The following is an 18,346-nucleotide window of genomic DNA, read 5'->3' as shown; positions in this document are numbered from 1 at the left end:
TATGACCGTCCTTGAACTCACTTTTGCAGATCCCCTTGAGACAGAAGCATCACAATCTGAGGAAACACATATCTAAAGACAAAGAGAATTGAGGAAAAGCATCTGCACAAAAAACACAGCTACAAACTTCAATCTGACATTGTGATGGGAATCTTTTATTCGTTTCTGGAGTTCTTAAAGTTATTTTAGGCTTTGTAAGAAGTTACAGATTGCAGTGTAAAAATACTGTTATGCTAGACTGAGGCAGAGAGAGCAAAGTCAGTAATTATGCACCAAGAGATGGAGTTGTCATACAACTTTCATTCTCCCTTTAACTTGTTGTGATTAGCTCACAGTCTTTCCATTCTTCATCCAACACTCCAAAGAAGAGTGTGTTTGTGTAGCATAGGGGCTTTCTCTGCTGTGAATTAAGGCCAATTTTGAGATTCATGATGTAGCAGATACATTGCTGCATATGATGTTTATCCTGTAAAGATATTGCAGTCACAATCTTTCAGCTGTAAAAGAGATTCTCTGCTAGGCATTCAGATGTTTATCCATTTTGGCAAGTGTGGCCCTTTGAGGAATTATGCTTCGCAAGGCATGCCTGGTCATTCCTGATTCTCATTCACTAGGCTGAGTCAACCCTAGTCACGTGTTCTGGAAATGCAAGTTTTTGTGTATCCAGGGTTTCTGGTGAGGGCCTGCCATCAAGTTCCATCAGCAGTAGGCTGCACAGATGGAAGGCTGCACATCCACAGACCAGCAGCTTTTGCAGGTGATTGTCTGTTACATGTAGCATAAGGAGAAATGAGTAACAGTAATGGTAAAAATCAGTTGGATTTAACAAGTTTGGATTAGCTGGGACTCAAATCAATGACCTCTTGTAGCATGAGGAAGTTAAGACCTAGCCTGCTTACTCACCTGCAGCACACCTGAAGTGAAGCCTATCCTTGGTACTTACTTTTTAATGGGGAATCTCCTCTCCTAAAATGAAAAAGGCTTTCACCTTTCAGCTGCATGGAACACAGTTTTATCACAAGAAAGTTAAGCAGTCAGTGATGGATGAAATCAAATACAGAATTCTTGGGACCCAAACTGTGTTTTTTTTCAAATTGATATTTTCTGTATAATTAGACTTAGTCCACATCAAGAAAGTCCACTGCATTTTTACAATATTCTAGCATGTTTTTTCGTCAACACCTTTGTACCCTTAGCAATTTGGCAAGCTTAAAAATAGCAAGCAAATAGAATATTGCTTCATGAATGACTAACTCAGCAAAAGTTTCCTTGCTATAGTGTATAAATTAGCAAAAGAGGTAACAGCTCAGAGGTAAAGCTTGGAGTTTATGCAGTATAAAGGGAAGCTCTCCCAGCCTGAGAAATTATCCTTTTAACTGCTCATATGTCACATGTACAGCAGCTATGTGTTTTTTATATAACTGTACTTAAAAGTAGAGTATAAGAGATTCCTTAAAAATACCTACAACCAGTAGCCTGCTATAGTAATAGCTACCATGTCTTACAGTTGCATCATCTTCTAAAATTTACTGTGAATAAGTAAAGATAAAATGTTCTGCTCTAAGGGGGAAAAAAAAGGAGTTTGGAGTAATGAACTAAACAAGTTTACATGAATGAACTAAAGAAGTTGAATGAACTGCCATCTCTAATGATCTAAGTGACTGGACTTTCCATCTTGTATCTGAAATAACTGTAAGCAGAAAAAGAGGGCAAGTGAGTGTGTTTGCTGCTGCAGTGCAGTTTCCTGAGGTGGTGAGATGATGATGTGAGGCCATCATCATCTCATTCTTCATTCTGATGAGGGCTTGTTCTGGCTCACCAGCAACTTCACTTCTTGTTTATCTATGCTGGAATTTACACTCTCTGCCTCCTTTTCCTGCTCAGGTACGCAGGTGCAGCCCACAGGGATGGTGATGTAATCCTCGGTGTAGACATAGCGGCCCCCGGCACAGGCGGGCGTGCGGCGCAGGATGACCGTGGGCATGAACACCGGGGTGCTGCGGAAGTGGAAGCTCTCCTCGCCAAAGATCCCCATCAGGCAGCCTTTGCACAGGCAGTAGGCTTCAGGAATGTATTTAGGGTATCTCATGGGATCATAGGAAATTCTAGAGAGCAGCAAATAAAGATTCATTAGTACCTCTAAAAACAGGGTTATTCATCTGAAATTATATAATCTTATATATTATTATATCATTATAATAATTATATCATGTTTTTGTCATCTTTACCAGGAAAAATAGCTGTAGCTCTTGCTGTCTGGCTTCTAATTTGTAAAGTGTAAAGAAGAAAACACGAACAGCTTACAGAACTGATTAGGTCCTACAGTGCACATGGAAGTATGAAGTGTCTGGCTTTCTGAATTGTGAGATTCAAGGGTTTAAACAGAATGAGTTTTGTGTTTTGGACTGAATGGGTAAACAGAGCCTTAAAAAGGACACCTGGGCATTTCTAGACTTTTTATCTGCCTTGAGTTCTTCAAAAATTGGTACAAATCCTTGTTAACATTATTATTGTTGAAGCCATGACATGATGTTTTAAAATTTAGTAATTTAAGTAGAATTGAATTGTACTATTATTTCTGCAATAGGTTTTGCTCCCTAGTATACTTGGGGTCATAAGAGCACCTTTCCCCTTGAAAGCAGAACTCTGCATTGCTTTTTCTAATTCATGTCTACTGTATCTTCCTCTAACCAGATAATAGCAACATTTTCATTCCCACACTGAGATAAACTGTAACTTCCTGGGATGGCGTATCCACAGCTTCTCCGGGCAACCTGTGCCAGTGTCTCACCACCCTCACTTCCTAATACTTCCCAATATCTGCCCTCTTCTAGTTTAAAGCCATTATTCCTTGTCCTATCACTCCATGTCCTTTTGAAGAGTTCTTCTCCAGCTCTCTTGTAGGCCCCCTTTACTGATACTGCAAGGCTCAGCCTGTCTTCTTAGGAGAGGTACTCCATCCCTTTGAACATCTTCATGGCCTCCCCTGGACTCACTCCAACCGGTCCATATCCTTCTTGTGTTGGGGTCCCAGGGCTGGATGCAGTCCTCCAGGTGGGAGCTCTTAATAGATCTTAAAGTGATCTTAATAGATTTAAAGCAATTTCTAAATTGTGTTTCCCAGGGTTGGCAGCACTTCCTTGGGTATTGAAGTGTTCACCTTTTATCTCTTCAGGCCATCTCTGAGATGGGAGGAGGTTTCAGGTTTGGAAGAGACAGAAGTCTGCCTCAAGCGGTGACTGCTAGTCAACAAAATCTGTCCTCGTGAGAGCAGGCAGCCTGGTTCTCTCTCTCACACCCACCCCTGGGTTGACACTGATGTTTTTCTGGTCACAGGATTGATCCAGGAATTCATTCAACTGAGGAGTAACTCCATCAAAAGCTGGGGTTTGGTGTGTCAGCTGTTTTGCCACACATGTACACAGAGCTCTACACCAGCAAGGCAGAGTGAACAAACAGCTGTAGGTGGGGACAGAAGGGAGCTGCCCTTTTCAGAAGTATCACCAGTTTATCCAGTTAAAGGAAATCTGGAATGACAGCTTTTGCCAAGCACAAACTTGATTATCCTGTCATCAAGGAAAACAGACTTTTTAATATATATATAATGACCATTATATAAAATTTAAAGAATTTGTTTTCCTCATGGGAAAATCTGACCAGTTCTCTTATAGCCAGACATCTGTGATGTTGCAGATATTTTTTGCAATACTCCTCTGTCCCATTTATACTTGCTTACTTTCCCCAGGAAATACCTTCATGTTACAGGATCTCACACCAGTGTGAAATAAAATGTCTGGTGGGCAGCAGAAGGGAAGAAAGCGGAACACAGGCCTTTCTACGTGATACATTGCCATTTCAAACTCAAGTGTGAGTAATTTCAGTGGTGGATTGTTAAACACACCATGTGTCAAGTCATTGGTATTTCCTCCACTGTATTATCTCTAGCACCTGGTTCATGATGTTACTGGAAAGCATGAACATGCTTCTGCATGCACACATGAGAGGTTTCACTCATGACAGGAGAACACTGTTACTGGAATCATGGTCTACAACCATCTCTCCAAATTCCCACGTGGAAAAAGTCAGGTATTAGTGGTGTGGGTTTTTTGAAAGATGGTGTGGTTGTGGCATGGTTTTCTACTTTCCAAAGGAAAAAATCTCTTATATTACTAAGTTCAATGTCAATACATTATGTGAGGACTGGAAGGAATCAGAGAATCCAGACTTAATGATGGATTCAAAATATAGATGTGGTTTTGCATCCAGACCAGAACTTCAAGGCTGAAGCCTCTAAGTAATACCTCCTGAAATTAATACCTTAACTCAAATGTCACTAAAATTTAGAGCCATATACAAGGATCTGCATCTTCAGCTCCAGCCTGTTCAGAAAAGCCATATAAATAAAACTTCATTTGTGTCTTTCTAGGCAATCCAGACCTGCTTGGGTCTGAACCACTAACAAACAAGAGTAACATCCAGCATTTAGCTGGATAAATGCAGTTGGACCTGCTTCCTTGTGTTCACCTGAACTGAGCATAATCACACTGCACAGAAAATGACCACTGCCTCAGCTGCTATAGTTTGATTCCTCTCCATTACTCCAACCACTACAAGCCACGTTTTAACATCTTCTCCTGGAAGAGAGTAAACATGTTTGATCAGGTTAACTAACCAGGTATGCTCCAAGTTCTCGCTATGTCTTTCCTACATGTAGTGAAAAACACACCCAAGAGATGGATGGAGCTGGGAAGAGCAGTGGAGAACCAGAGAAGTGCAACTTTTCACTGGTACTCAAGTGTCCCCTGCAGCCTCGTGTCGTTTGCTGTGGCCACTGCTGCAGACCAGACAGCCCAGACACTTTCATGACGATTGCCCTTGTCCGGTGAACTCGGGTCACCACTGTGTAAAGCTAACTCTGCCTCTCCAGCGCTCCTGGCTCCCAAGTGACAGGAGCAGTGAGCTGTGCTGGTCTGCTCTATTCCCATCTGCTGGAACAAGAAGCAGGTTTGTGCTGAACTGGAACTGCTAATGAAGTGTGACTCGGCTGCTTTTCCTTATGACCCTACGAGTGCTTAGAGAGCTCCCAGTGAAAAGCAAACTTCCTGCCATTTACGTACTGAGCCTGGAAACTCAAGAGAAAACTTTCTGTCAGAAGTAAAAGTCTTGCAGAGACTTAATTTGCCTTCTCCTGTACTGCTGCTTTTATATGTAGTATTTTTAATAACATTGTCACTTCATAATTTCCAAGCTTCTGATTCCACGGGGTCAGATGCTGTGCTAGGGCAGGCAGCCGACTCGTCAGAAAAATCACTGTTAGCACTGGGCTAACAGCTGGATGTTATCAGGAGTCTAATAAGCAGATCATCATCCCCTTCCTTTGCACTCTGAAATACTTACAAGATTAAGAGCTAACAGCTTTTTTTCTCCCTTGCCAAGACATTTCTTTCCCTATAGCAGGTGTTCTTTTGTTCACATTATGGTTAGTTTATTTTATATACAGGCAGCAACATAGGTATTAGTACTATAGGTAGCACAGTGCTTCCACAAAAATAGCCCAGTGCTAACTGATTTTCTGAAGAGTTACACAAACGTGCTCAACTAAAAAGGATGGCAGCTCTGCATCCCCTTGTATTCTTTCTCTTGGCAGCATCTTTGGGACATGCACACCATGCCACATGGTAATGCTAAATCCTGGAAAATGTCTTGGATAAGCTTCTAGAAAATCACTGGAGTATTATTTGAAGGAAAGTCCTCTTGTATGACTTCCTTCAAACACATTGCAGACAGCTTGGCTTTTACCAGTGAAAAAATGACTTGCCTGTATTACCGTTATTAAGATTTTATGTAAATGAGCACTAAACCAAGGATGCTTATAAACTGAAACAGATTTTTGAAAAACAGAAAAAACAAGCTGGGCAATGTTTAAGACAGGGACTGGCTAACATCATCAGAGTAACACTGACAATAAAAGTTAAATCTCTGTAAATTAACCCTTAGTAGATGCAGGATTAGGGCCCAGAGGCAGGAACAAATGCAATGGGATTTGGAAGTTCAGAAACATGAAAGACTTCCTGAACGCACACAAAGAAATTTTGCTAAACTGACACAGAAGTGTTTTCAAATTCTCTGGTTGTTACTATAGCCTTGGACATCAGAAAATAAAAACAGAGCTGATATATACAGCTGGTTAATGAAAGTCATCTGTGCTCTGCAGCACCATGAATGGAATCACAAATCAGCACTACCTGTAAAAGTGCTGCTGACTTCAGTGGGTGCAGGAACTCACGCCTTCTGATCAACGAATCAACATGATTACGCAGAAGCTTCTTGTTGTTTAAAGTACACTCCACTCACACATCTCACAACTTTGACATCATACCCTACTTATACAGTTCACTTACTTACACATTCTATAACTTCCACATATCACACTACCTATACATCTTACTTACACCTTTTACAACGTCTACCTAATGCAGTACTTACACATTTTACAACTTATACCTTCTACCTACTTTTACATACTACTCTACTTATACATTTTACAACTTTTACATAATACATACATATACATTTTGCAGCTGCTGTGCATGAGATCTCACATTGCTTGAGATTGGTTTCTCTATTTTGTTCGATGAGCTTCACACATACTTTTCTGATAATATGATTGGTTTTAATCTAGTGCAGCACAGTCCTTTTTCATCTATTTCTTGGTATTTAGTTTTTCAGCTTCTTCTTTCCCAGTTCAGCACAGTTTACCTCTCAGTCCTTGATGAATTCCTGAGGGCTCTAACAGGTGAGGCTCCTGATCCAGGCAAGCAGCATCAAGATGATGACAGCAAAAAAACCCATCCAGTGATCAGCAGCCAAGTTAATCCAGGAAATCCAAACAACAAAACAGCAAAGGACAGGAAACACATATAAACCTATCCCCCCTCTCCCCTCCAACCTTCAGACTGGAGCTTAAAAACCCTCTTGGGGCTGATGGGCTGCAGCTGAAGGTGGAAAGGCCAGGTGAAGCCGGTGAGGGTAATTCCAGCCTGGTCCTACTCTGAGGGCTCTGGTAAAAATAACTAAAAATTGTTTGGCTAGGGCATACTATCAAGGTTCAAATACTTTACAACAAGGGGGATCAGATTTTTCCACCATTGCTCTGAGTTTTATGATCAGACCCCACAAATGTTTAGGAAGACATTTAAAATTAATCCTTTTTATAATGGCTCTTGTCCATGAGCAACTTGTCTGTGCATCTCTGGAGCTGTGCTTGCACTGCTAATGATCACCATGATTGTGGCTTCTGTAAATGTTAACAAGAGCCCCCATCCTGTGATGTCGGCAGCGTCTGCAGGTCCACCCATATCATTAATTCTTGCTAAGCAACTCTGAACCATAGCAGTAGCCAAGTGGCCCTTGCCAGAACCTCCTTGTACAAGCAGGCTCTCTGGATTTCATTGATTGCCATGTAATACTGCTAAAAGGATGAGCAACCCCTGGATAGATGTCACAAGCTGGCACACAGTCAGCCTGATGATTTCATGGAAGGACGATTTCACGGCAGAACTTCTGCTGCCGGCTCTATTTTTTAAAAAAGCTGGGTAATTTGTAGCCCAACTTCCTGAAGTGCTGAGCAAATCCAGCGTGCTCAGCTGACTTCAGGGAACTCTGCTGTCTCTTTATAGCTCTGCAGAGCAAAGAGTGATTCGCGTGATTAAACTCTGTGCCCTGAATTATATACAGATCTCCTGTGGCCATCAGGATGGAATTTCAGTATCAGATCCACAAACTAGTATTTTTCCCCTAACTTCTGCCTTAAATACCACCTGTTGGTTGCTGCTAGCAGTAGGGTTGGGGACCAAATGGATCTGTGGTGCAATCCATGTACTACTCCTGTATCTCTGGGTTGTAGCAAGCCAAAAGTGATGTAAGTCATGATTTTTGTATAACCAAATTAAAATACCAAGTAATGGAAAATAAACAGTAAGCACAGAATAAAGATAAGCAAAGAAGCCACACAAGGATTATCTGAGCTTTGAGCCAGTCAAACCTAATTCTTACACACTTAAACAGAATGACAGGTTTGGGATACAGGTGATGCAGTAGGGTCAACGTTATACACAGTTCTCTAAGTAATATATTTGATTCTTTCTCATAAATGCTGATATGAAAAAATTCCAGTTGACTTGCACTGAACAGTCATGTGAACAGAAGAATTACAAGCAGCAGCATTAAACAGCTGGGACCAGGTTCCTGGGGAGATATTCAGGGGAAGGTAAGTAGAGCCAGACTTAATATCTTTATTATTAATGACCTGGAATAGGGAGTATAAACAGTATGTTAATGAAATCTGCAGATGGTAACAATGGGAACTGCTGTAACACCAATGAAGACAGAGAAACAGCATGAGGTATCTCAGGCATTAAAATGCAGGTCAAAAAGAAAAAAGAGTCTTTATGCACAGAGCAGAAATGAATTGCACTGTAAGTCTTTAGGTGCAGAAAATAAGTCAGAGAGCAGGATGTCTGTGAGATGCTGGAACAGGACAGGCAACTTGATGCAAATTTCAAGTTGTCAAGTTCAGCCTTTGAGCAGCGTCCTATCAGCGCATACAAGAGGGGTCTGCCAACAGTAAATTTATTTATGAGCCTTCACCACTAGAACAACTTTGGTGATTCAGAAGGCAGTTCAGGAGACAGCAATGAATCTGTGTAGGGGAGCAATTTATGAGGGAAAAGGATTAAATGCAAGTAGGCTTGTCAAGAAAGTGCTGTAATACGGAAGAGATCTGTGTGCGGCTTTTCAGATTAACACTCCAGCGATGGAGAAGAAATTGGGATTGTATAAGTGAAATTGGTTAACCATTGACAAAGCATAATGGGACATTACTTGCAGTCTTTAAAGGAGAGCTGTGTGCTCTTCTCAAAGATATGGAGTAGATCTAATAGCATTAAGGAGCTTCCTGGGTACCCAGCTGAAGACCACAGAAACGAATTTTCACATCTGGCTTCAAAATCTATGAGATAGCAGGTGGTAATAGCTAATGCACGTTAGCAATCTTATACTTTACACTTTAATTACACATTTTGAGATATCTGTTGCTGTCTCATTACACACTAATGATACAGTAAAAATGCAATCACAAAAAAATCTGTAAATGAGATCTGTTAACTAGATGGTGTACTTAGGCCTCTTTACCCTACAGAAAACATTTTTCCCTCTGAATATAATTTTAGATTTTGCTTTTAATGGTGTAATACTTTTTTCCACTATCTTTTAAAATTCCTAGCTTGGAGATGTCATCAAGTTACTTGTATGTGAATGGTTAGTGGTCTGTCTTGAAAACATTTTGATGAAAAGTACAGTGGATTTACAGCTTCTTAATAAACCTTTTGTAATCCAGCCCCTAAAGAGCAGCTGGTTCTCTGTTAAGAAGTAAGCCTACACAGAGCTCCAACTGAAAATAAATACCTGCCCAACAAGATGTAAGGATGGAGGGCACTGTTTTCAAACCAGAGGAACAATTTTCTGATAGCACTAGTACTTTGCAAAACCACTGTAAAAAATACCTGAGCCGAATAGGAGGTGTTTCGTTCATGGTATTTATTTACTTTGTGCACTCTTAGGTAGCTTAAAAATCCTCAGTGTGCTTAGAGAAAATGTATTGCTAAAAATACTTTGCTTATGAAGGGCTTACTGAGCAAATAAACCGTCTTTCTCTCAGTAGGATTACTTCTTACACTAAAAGCAGGCAAAACCCATGCCATAAAATAAATATTTGTTGGAGAGCACTAACAAGGAGATAACTGTTTGCTGAATACACAGGAAATGCATCAAAGTATATACCAAGGATAATGTATAAAAAGTAGCAAGAAAGTCAGTTCCTTTTAAGTTTGCACATTTTAGCTTCCTGTTGTCTGCAGTCCTTTACAGAAAGCTGTCTTATTCAAACCACCAGAAGACTTCACAGTCTTCTGAGAATGTGATCACACACTGGGTTTAGTGTATTAGATCAGTGGTTTCCAAGCTTTTCCAGAGCTTCCTATAGAAATGCAGGCCCTTGTTTTGTGTATTAACCAGCCTCACAACAAATTTACTTTACTTAGTTGTTTTTATGCCCCCTTAAAAATAGTCTGTCAGCCCCTGTTCCGCCTCAGGGGAAGAAGGTTTGCAAAGCACAGGTTGAAAACACAGGTGCAGAATATTGCTGTACTCATTCCTTGCCTACGCTCCTACAGCAAACTGGACACCAAGCCCTTTGGAGTGTTTGGTAGGTGAAGATACGGCTCTGTTGGTAGGTGACCTGAACACGGACTGTACCCTGATGTATTTTAGAAACCGCGGAGCATCTGGAGTCACATTTTGGCAAAGCATCTGAGCCCTTCTGTGGCTGCTGCAGAGTCAGGAGGTGCTTCTTTGGTGGCGGTCCTTTGCTGAGGGTCCTCTGAGTGAACTTCACATATGACAATTTGCCCAAGTGACTTTTTGAGGGTGGTCTGTGCTCCCGGGTGGGTGTGGATGTGGGTTTGAGCTCCATCTCACGGCTTGCTCCACCTCATTCATTTCTCTTTTTGCCCATTAAACATATTCCTCACGTAAGCTGTTTTTACACAATTACCTTACATCGCCTACTTAGACGTGTGCTTAAGCACCTTTCCTGCAGGCTGCTGCCCGGTGCCGCGGCCACCCCTCGCCTCCCGAGCCGCCCCGGTCACTGCGCGGGAAAGCCGGCGGAGCCCGGCGCTGCCGGTCCCGCACCGGGACACCGCCTCGGCTCCCTTCAGCTTGCCGGGACCCCCTGAGACGGCCGCACCCCCCTTTCCCCGGCGCCGGAGTCACCTGTATGCCCAGGGCGATGCGCTGCGCAGATTGACGGGGAGCCGGACCTTCTTGTCCGCGGGCGGCCGTGCCCCGGCGGGGCAGCTGGCGTTGTGCTGGCGGCCCGGCGGCTCGGGCTGCAGGGTGTGGTGGAAGGCGCTGAGCATGCCCGCCGCCAGCCGCCCATACAGCTGCTCCAGCAGCTCCTCGGGCCGCTCGCCGCAGCTCCGGGTCCGCGCCGGCCGCTGCTTGGGCGCCCTGGCGGCCTCCGGGCGGAGCGGGAGCAGCGCCGCGCAGAGCAGCGCCAGCAGCGCCGCCAGCGCCGCCCGCACCTGCAACGACGCCGCCGTCAGCGGGGATGGGGACACCGGGGACACCGCTCCCGCCCGGCACCGCCCGGCACCGCAGCCCCCGGCCCCCGGTCCGCAGCCTCTTACCCTGCCTCGCTGCATGGCGGCCGGGCTGATTCTCCTCGAGGGAGCTGGGGAGAGCGGCGGGCTGCGGCGCCGCGCCGTGCCACTGGCTCTCCCGGCGGAGGAGCTGTTGGAAAAGTGCCCTGCGCCTCACTGCATCTCCCTTGGCCTCGCCTGCCAGGAACATGTTCGCCGGCGCTCACGGAGGCGGCGAGCGCTCGGCGCCGGGCGCGGGCCGGTCCCGCACCCAGCGCTGCCCGCAGCCCCAGGGACACCCCGCGGGCACAGGCGGGCTCCTGCCGCTAGCCCGCCCCGGGGCCCTGCCGCGGGCACCCCCCCGAGCCACCGGCCCAGTGCTCCCCGCAAGCCCCGCGCTCCCTCCCACCGAACCGGCGGCACCGGCAGGAGCCGGGCTGTCCTCAACCCCGCCGGGACGCTCGGCACCCTCTGGGCCAGGGCTCGAGATTGAGGCAGAGCCAGGGGGATTTGGCCCGGTCGTAGCCGAAGTGTCAAGGCTGATGTGAAAAAACGTGGGGATTTACAGCTGGGGAAGGGACTACTCTAGCCCGGACTCTCGCAGTCATTTTAGGGCCATTGGCACTGTCCCTCGTAGGGATTTGGGATTTCCCACTTGCCCGACTCCAGGCAGCACCTCTAGCGTGTTTCTCCATCCAGCTGTGTCGTTTCTCCAGCAGGAACCGAGGTGGTTGATGTCCAGCATGAAGCCTGGGGCAGGCGACCGTGAGGCCGCTTGGAGCCTGATCCACCCGCTCCTCCGGCGGAGGGGGCCCGGGGTGGACACCCACGGCGGTGTCACTCTGCTGACTGCAAGAGAAGCCGCTTCAGAAGACGAGAAATTTGCATGGTACATACCTAAAGGACGTTGAGGTGAGTCTCACCTCTAATGGCTTCTCCATCTATCCTGTATCTGTATTCTGTATCTCCTAAAAACACATGATGTGTTTCATGGTCTCTGGCACAACCCACGAAAATAAGCATCTGTAGTACTCTGGGTCATAAAAGATGTGATCCACTGAAATGGTGTGCATTACAAACAGACCTCAGAATTCATCACTCGAATCAAGTATTTCATGTGTGCTGATGAAGTCCTGCACATCTCTTGAGGCATTTAGGATAAGGATAGTTAAATATGAAAATACTAATTAGGAATAAGGGAAAATGGGATCATGAATCATACAAGGACTGAGAAACCCCAGCTTGGTACCACAGAAGTACAAGACATCACCAAACAGGCTGGAATTGAAGCAGAGTGGTCTGGCATTCATAATGTGATGAAGGGACTTGATTTTGTGGTTTCTGAAAAGTCATAGAGTTAAGTCTAACTATGATTTTTAGTGATTTTGGTGCCATATGCATCACAGTTATCACTTATTAGCAGTATCCTGACCTTTAACTGTGTGGAATTTGAATCAGATTTCAGCTCTGAGGAAGGAAAGTTTTAAATTGAATTAAAAACCCCTTTGCAGTGGTATCCTCAGGCGACAGACTGAGACAAAGGTTGTCCATTTAGCCCAGTCTAACCCCTGACCATGCACCTGGCCTTGTGTTACTTCACCACCTTGGAGTGGTATATGTGGCAACATGGCAAATGTTTGTCACCATAAACAATTGCCATTTATATTACTGTTCCTAAGACAAAATATTGAGAAATTTCTGCTTCCTGAGTAGCATGAGGATGACACACTTGGCTTTGCAAAATAGGAGTTTTATGCACTTCCTTTATATGCATCGGTATTTCTGGGAGAGTTCTGCTTCAAAAAATCAAAGCAGATGAAGAAAAAACAATGGCACAGACATTAAATTGCCACTAAATTTAAGGCTTTGTGTCTTATCTAGGCAATATTCTAATTCTGTACATTAGTTGCATTGTATTTTCTTACAAAAAATCACATTGATTCAACTAATAAGAACCACAGAAGGGCAGCAAATGAGATTCCATTACACAGGAAGTAAGTGCTATGCGAGTTCTCGTGGCATAGTCTACCCTAGAGACATCTGAATCAGAAAATGTTCACTAATACACTTTGGCAACTTAGGTTCTTCCATGACTTTAAGAAATACTAACCAGTATAATTGTCATTGGTATTAATTTAGAGTTTTCTTAGAATTTGAGGCAGATTTAAAACATCTATACAAATGAAATATTGAAAAAATATTTAGTAATATGAAATCTGTCCTGAATTTGATGTAATATATGCTATTTCAGTCAATGAATTGAGAAGTATGTCTTTCACTTGTACATAATATTCTAAATGTTCTTTCTGGGGATTGTCATTCAATATTTATATATAACCTCTCTCCTGAGATTACCATCACAGCGATCAGTGTCAGCTAATAAGTTCAGTTCCACAAATCCCTGCTATGAGGAAGTCAGGATGTTCCAAAGAAAACTAAGATGTGCAAGAACAAGACAGACACTTTTAGTGAGTTCATATAAATACGAAACATTTTCTGCACCTGTTTCCACCAGAGAGCATTTCATGTGATGTTAAACACAAACGTGTTTAACGAAAACCACACCAGGTTTGTGTCTTCAACCTTGCGTTGTTACCAACAGCTGGAGAAAAATGTAGTCATAGCAGGAGAAAAAAATCCCATTCAAATACGTTATCATCAGACCATTATGATAATTTGGAAAATTGTTTCAGAACCATTTGAATGATGGTGAAAACCTGACAGTAAATGTACGAATGTTGCCCTTCCCAAACACATTAATCCCCAGTGAGCAGTGTTGTCAGGACATTTTCTGGTTGGGATTGTTCTCTTCCATAGCTGCTCTGGCATGACAGCTGGTTTCAGATACTATGGTTCACACACAAATAAATCACATTATTGTGACAAGCATTAGGAAAGATACCACAGTAATGTGCTTGTCACAACAGTGGCAGAATTGCCCTACAGTGGCATATTCCAAATGCTTATTCCCATCCTGCTACAACATTAATGAGATCCTATCTCTATCTGAAATACCAATGTGAAAAAGGTTTTAAAAACCATCATACAGATCTTCAAGATGAACAACTCGTATTGTTGGGTGCAACAAACATTAGCTGGCATCCCCAGCAGGTATAAATCTTCAGAGAGAGAATTAAATTACTCCCTGAAGACGTCCTTCTCCCTCACATTCTGTTTGCAGATAACCTGTCACCCAAATGCTTCTGTTCCTGTTCATCGTCCCTGCAGTCATAAGCCTTGTAATATCACTTTGCAGCTTCCATGACATGGCATCTTCTACAGCAGGATCTCAGCATATTTTACAGTTGTTAGGCAATTTAGCTTTGCAAAAGTGAATTCTTGAGAAGTGGAGACTCTTCAAAGGACTTCATTTTGCAAAGGTGGAAACTGAGGAGCAAGCAGGTTAAAAATAACCCTTTTACCAAAAAGTTGAGCATCTGTGTCCTTGACATCAGGAATAACCAAAGTGTAGCAAATTAGATTAATTTCTTATGATCTTGTATTACTCTTGCAGAGGAACCAAGAGAAACAGCCCTTTATCATAAAACTGTTTATTGGCAATTCCAAGCACAAATACAGGCTGGGTAGAGAATAGATTGAGAGCAACCCTGAGGAGAAAGTCTTGGTGGTATTGCTTGAAATAAATGTAACATGACCCAGCCATGTGCCCTCACAGCCCAGAGAGCCAGAGGTGTCCTGCGCTGCATCCAAAGCAGTGTGGGCAGCAGGGCCAGGGAGGGGATTCTGCCCCTCTGCTCTGCTCTGGTGAGACCCCACCTGCAGGGCTGCATCCAGCTCTGGGGTCCCAGCACAGGGAGGACATGGAGCTGTTGGAGCAAGCCCAGAGATGGCCACAAAGGCTATCAGAGGGATGGTGCACCTCTCCAGTGAGGACAGGTGAGGCAGTTGGGGTTGCCCAGGGAGATTTTGGATGCCCCATCCCTGGAAGGGTTCAAGGTTAGGTTGGATGTGGCTTGAAGCAACCTGGTCTAGTGGAAGGTGTCCCTGCCCACAACAGGAGGCTTGGAACTGGATGATCTTTAAGGTCACTTCCAACCCAAACCATTCTGATTTATGAACTATATCTTTGTACAGTTTTCAATTCCTGTTTTACTCTAGAATACCTTTGTTTCAAAAGTAGTGTCATGTAATCTGTAGTGAAGGATGTTCAGAGAAAAAGATGAAATACATGATTAAGAATGCTTTGATGCTGTACAGATAGGCTTGTTCAGAAATAAATAAAATACTACTCAAGTAGTCATTTATATTTGGCTACTGTACAAAGAGATGTTTTTCATACATGTAAAGAGAAAGGTAACTTTGTATATAACTAAATCCAGCACATCCTGAGGAAGATCTCAAGTCTAAGAGGTCAACTGAGGATTGTTTAATATTGTATAATACATCTTTTCATGACAATAGAAGCTAAAATACCTCATGAGTCAGTTTCTTGAGGGGATTAGCATTTTCCTAAGTTTAATACTGCTGCTCTTCTAACATCAAAAAAAAAACCCAGCAGAAATCTTAAATGATTGATCTACTAATTTCAGAATGATAAACACAAGATCAGGGTTTAAATGCTGCTGGAAGCACATACCTGCAGTGTGTGGTTTCTGGAGATGGAGTCTGTTTTTTGTGCAACCAAGACTGACAAAAAAATTCTGCTTGAATTTCTTGGATGTAGATAGAATCATTTAGCTTTTTCAGTGTTTCCACTTTTGTGATTTCTAAGACCTATCGCAGGACCAAGGGCATCCTACATGGCAGCAGGGAACACAACTCACTGCACCTGAGCTAAATGCCAGCCAAGGACAGGGTTGGGGACATCACATCAACATAGCACAATAATCCCATATAACCCAGGTAACTATTTTAGACAAGCATTCCACTGGCCTGGCCACACTTCCTTGGAGACCTGAGCTGCCTGAATTGTGCAGGTTTGTTCACCGCCTGACAGCCTGAGGCCTTCCAACAACATGGTGACACAGCACTTTGGACATGCATGCAGCTTCTTTCTCAACAGATTCCAGTTGTATTAATCTCCATCAGGGATCACTCTCCAGTCTTGAGTCCAGTCCTTGAGTCTTGTGTTCCCTCACACAGAATATCTTGCACCAAAGAAGGATGATGCCCTGAAGCCCCTTCCAAAGAATGGTTCCTGGCCCAGGCTTACCTTTGGATCCTGCAAGGCAATGGTCTGGGAGATGAATTGTCATGGTACAAAACTGTACTACTGTGCACTACTGTGCTACCGGTCCTACAGAACAGCTGGTTACACATCCCCTCCTCTGCTCTGGGCTTGCCCTGGCAACATCGCAGTTTGAGTAGAGATGCAGCCATAGTGAGTGGTTGTGAAGTGGATGAACCTGGGCTACATCATTTGACCGTCAGCAGGACTCATTACTCCAGTGTTGGAGCTGGATCACATGGCATTCTGTCAGTTCAGAACAAGCTCAACTGTGCTTGCGAAATAACATGCAAATACATCATAACCCAGAGCATTATATAATCAGATCCTCATGCTATAGGAATCAGCATGTTCCAGAAGTCCCTGGGAGTCTGTACATAGGAAACAACATGTTCCAGAAGTGCCTGTGAGTTTGTGCAGGGCTGGAACAAAAGTGCAATTGTTTGTAATTCACAGAATTCTACACAATGTACAGTTCTGCATCTGGGCAAACCAAACCAAGAAACTGCTGCTGATCACAATCTCTCTGATGTCCGCAGGAGTGCTTCTACAGACCAAGTTGTGGACTGTATCCCAAGTTATTGGTACTTCATACCATTTTATCATGGACATGCCTATCTGGTTGCAGTGTTTGATTAGATGCTGTAATGGGTTTGCATAGCCAAGCTATGGTAGTGGGGGGCTACAGGGGTGGCTTCTGTGCAAAGCTCCCAGACGCTTCCCCCATGTCCAGCAGAACCAATGCCAGGCGGCTCCATGACAGATGTGCTGATGATTAAGGCTGTGCTTATTAAAAATGATGGTAAAGCCTCTGAGATAACATATTTAAGAAAAATTTTTAAAAAGTTACTGCACAGATGTAATTGCAACCAGAGACGAGCAGGGTGAGAACATGTGAGAGGGACAGCCCTGCAGATCCCAAGGTTAATGGAGAAGGAGAGGGAGCAGCTGCCCCAGGCACCGGAGCTGAGATTCCTCTGCAGCCCCTGGTGCAGACTGTGATGAAGCAGCTGCGCCCCTGCAGCCCCAGAAGTTCCACAGGGGTGCAGAAATCTGCGCCAGAGCAGGTGGATGTCTGTGACCCTGTGGGAGGCCCCTGGGGAGAGGAGCCCAGGCTGGAGCAGCCTGTCCTTGAAGGACTGCACCCCATGGAAGAGTGGCCCACACTGCAGCAGTTTGAGGGGGACTGTTGCTAGTGAGATGGACTCACACTGGAGAAGTTCATGGAGAACTGTCTCCCATGGGGGGGACCCCACAGTGCAACAGGGGAACAACTCATCTCCCTGAGCAATGGTAGAAACAACAGGTGATGAATTGACAATAACCCCCATTCCCTGTCTTCCTGAGCCACTGTGGAAGGAAGAAGAGCCGGGCAGAAGGGAGGGGTGGTGGGAAGCTGTTTTGAAGGTTAATTTTACTCCTCATTATCCTGCTCTGATTTTATTAGCAATAAATTCAACTAATATCTCTAATTCGAACCTGCTTTGCCCATGATGGAATTTGGTGAGTGATCTCTCTCTGTCCTTATCTCAACCCATGAACTCTTTGTTATATTTTCTTTCCCCTGCCCAGCTGCAGAGGGGAGTGACAGAGAGGCTTCAGTGGGTGCCAGGCATCCAGTCAGGGTCAACCCACTGCAGTCTACTCCAATGTCTGTCTTAGAAGACCATGACAGTATCTCGCCTGTCTTCTCTTCTGCACTGTTTCATAGGTTTATCTACACTCCCTGCCATGGTCCCAAATATTTTCTCTTACTGTGATTAACCCAGATACCTCATGCCACTGCAGTCTGTAGCTGAAAATGCTCCCTCCTGCCTGGCCCATCACATCCTGGTGGTTTAGGTCTTCCAAGACTAAGCCTGACAGTAGGAACTACCATGACATCCAGGAATATGTCATTCTATGACCAGAGCAGGAGATACAGCAGGACTGAGGAGCAGGCAAGAGAAAGACTTGC

The 18,346-nt window shown here is 44.2% G+C and overlaps 1 protein-coding gene across 1 annotated transcript; it reads right to left on the bottom strand.

Moving 5' to 3' along the window:
- Nucleotides 1-134: 134 nt before the first annotated feature.
- On the bottom strand, nt 135-11,498 carry IL17D (interleukin 17D). Its single transcript, XM_048294827.1, has 3 exons — nt 11,250-11,498; nt 10,834-11,144; nt 135-2,105 (listed from the first exon to the last, which is right to left on the bottom strand). Exons 1-3 carry the CDS (start codon nt 11,262-11,264, stop codon nt 1,790-1,792), a joined length of 642 nt encoding a protein of 213 aa, XP_048150784.1. The 5' UTR covers nt 11,265-11,498; the 3' UTR covers nt 135-1,789.
- Between the last annotated feature and the right edge of the window lie 6,848 nt (nt 11,499-18,346).

Source organism: Corvus hawaiiensis, chromosome 2 (genome assembly GCF_020740725.1).
Source record: "Corvus hawaiiensis isolate bCorHaw1 chromosome 2, bCorHaw1.pri.cur, whole genome shotgun sequence".
Classification (NCBI taxonomy): domain Eukaryota; kingdom Metazoa; phylum Chordata; class Aves; order Passeriformes; family Corvidae; genus Corvus; species Corvus hawaiiensis.
The sequence above is the reverse complement of the archived record's forward strand: the minus strand, read 5'-3'. Positions and strand labels throughout refer to the sequence as shown.

Bases quoted from the DNA above. Each gene is read 5' to 3' on its own strand.
- IL17D (XM_048294827.1), bottom strand. The intron at 2,106-10,833 runs GTGACTCCGGCG...GCTGCTCTCTAG, and splicing joins GCATCGCCCTGGGCATACAG to AATTTCCTATGATCCCATGA.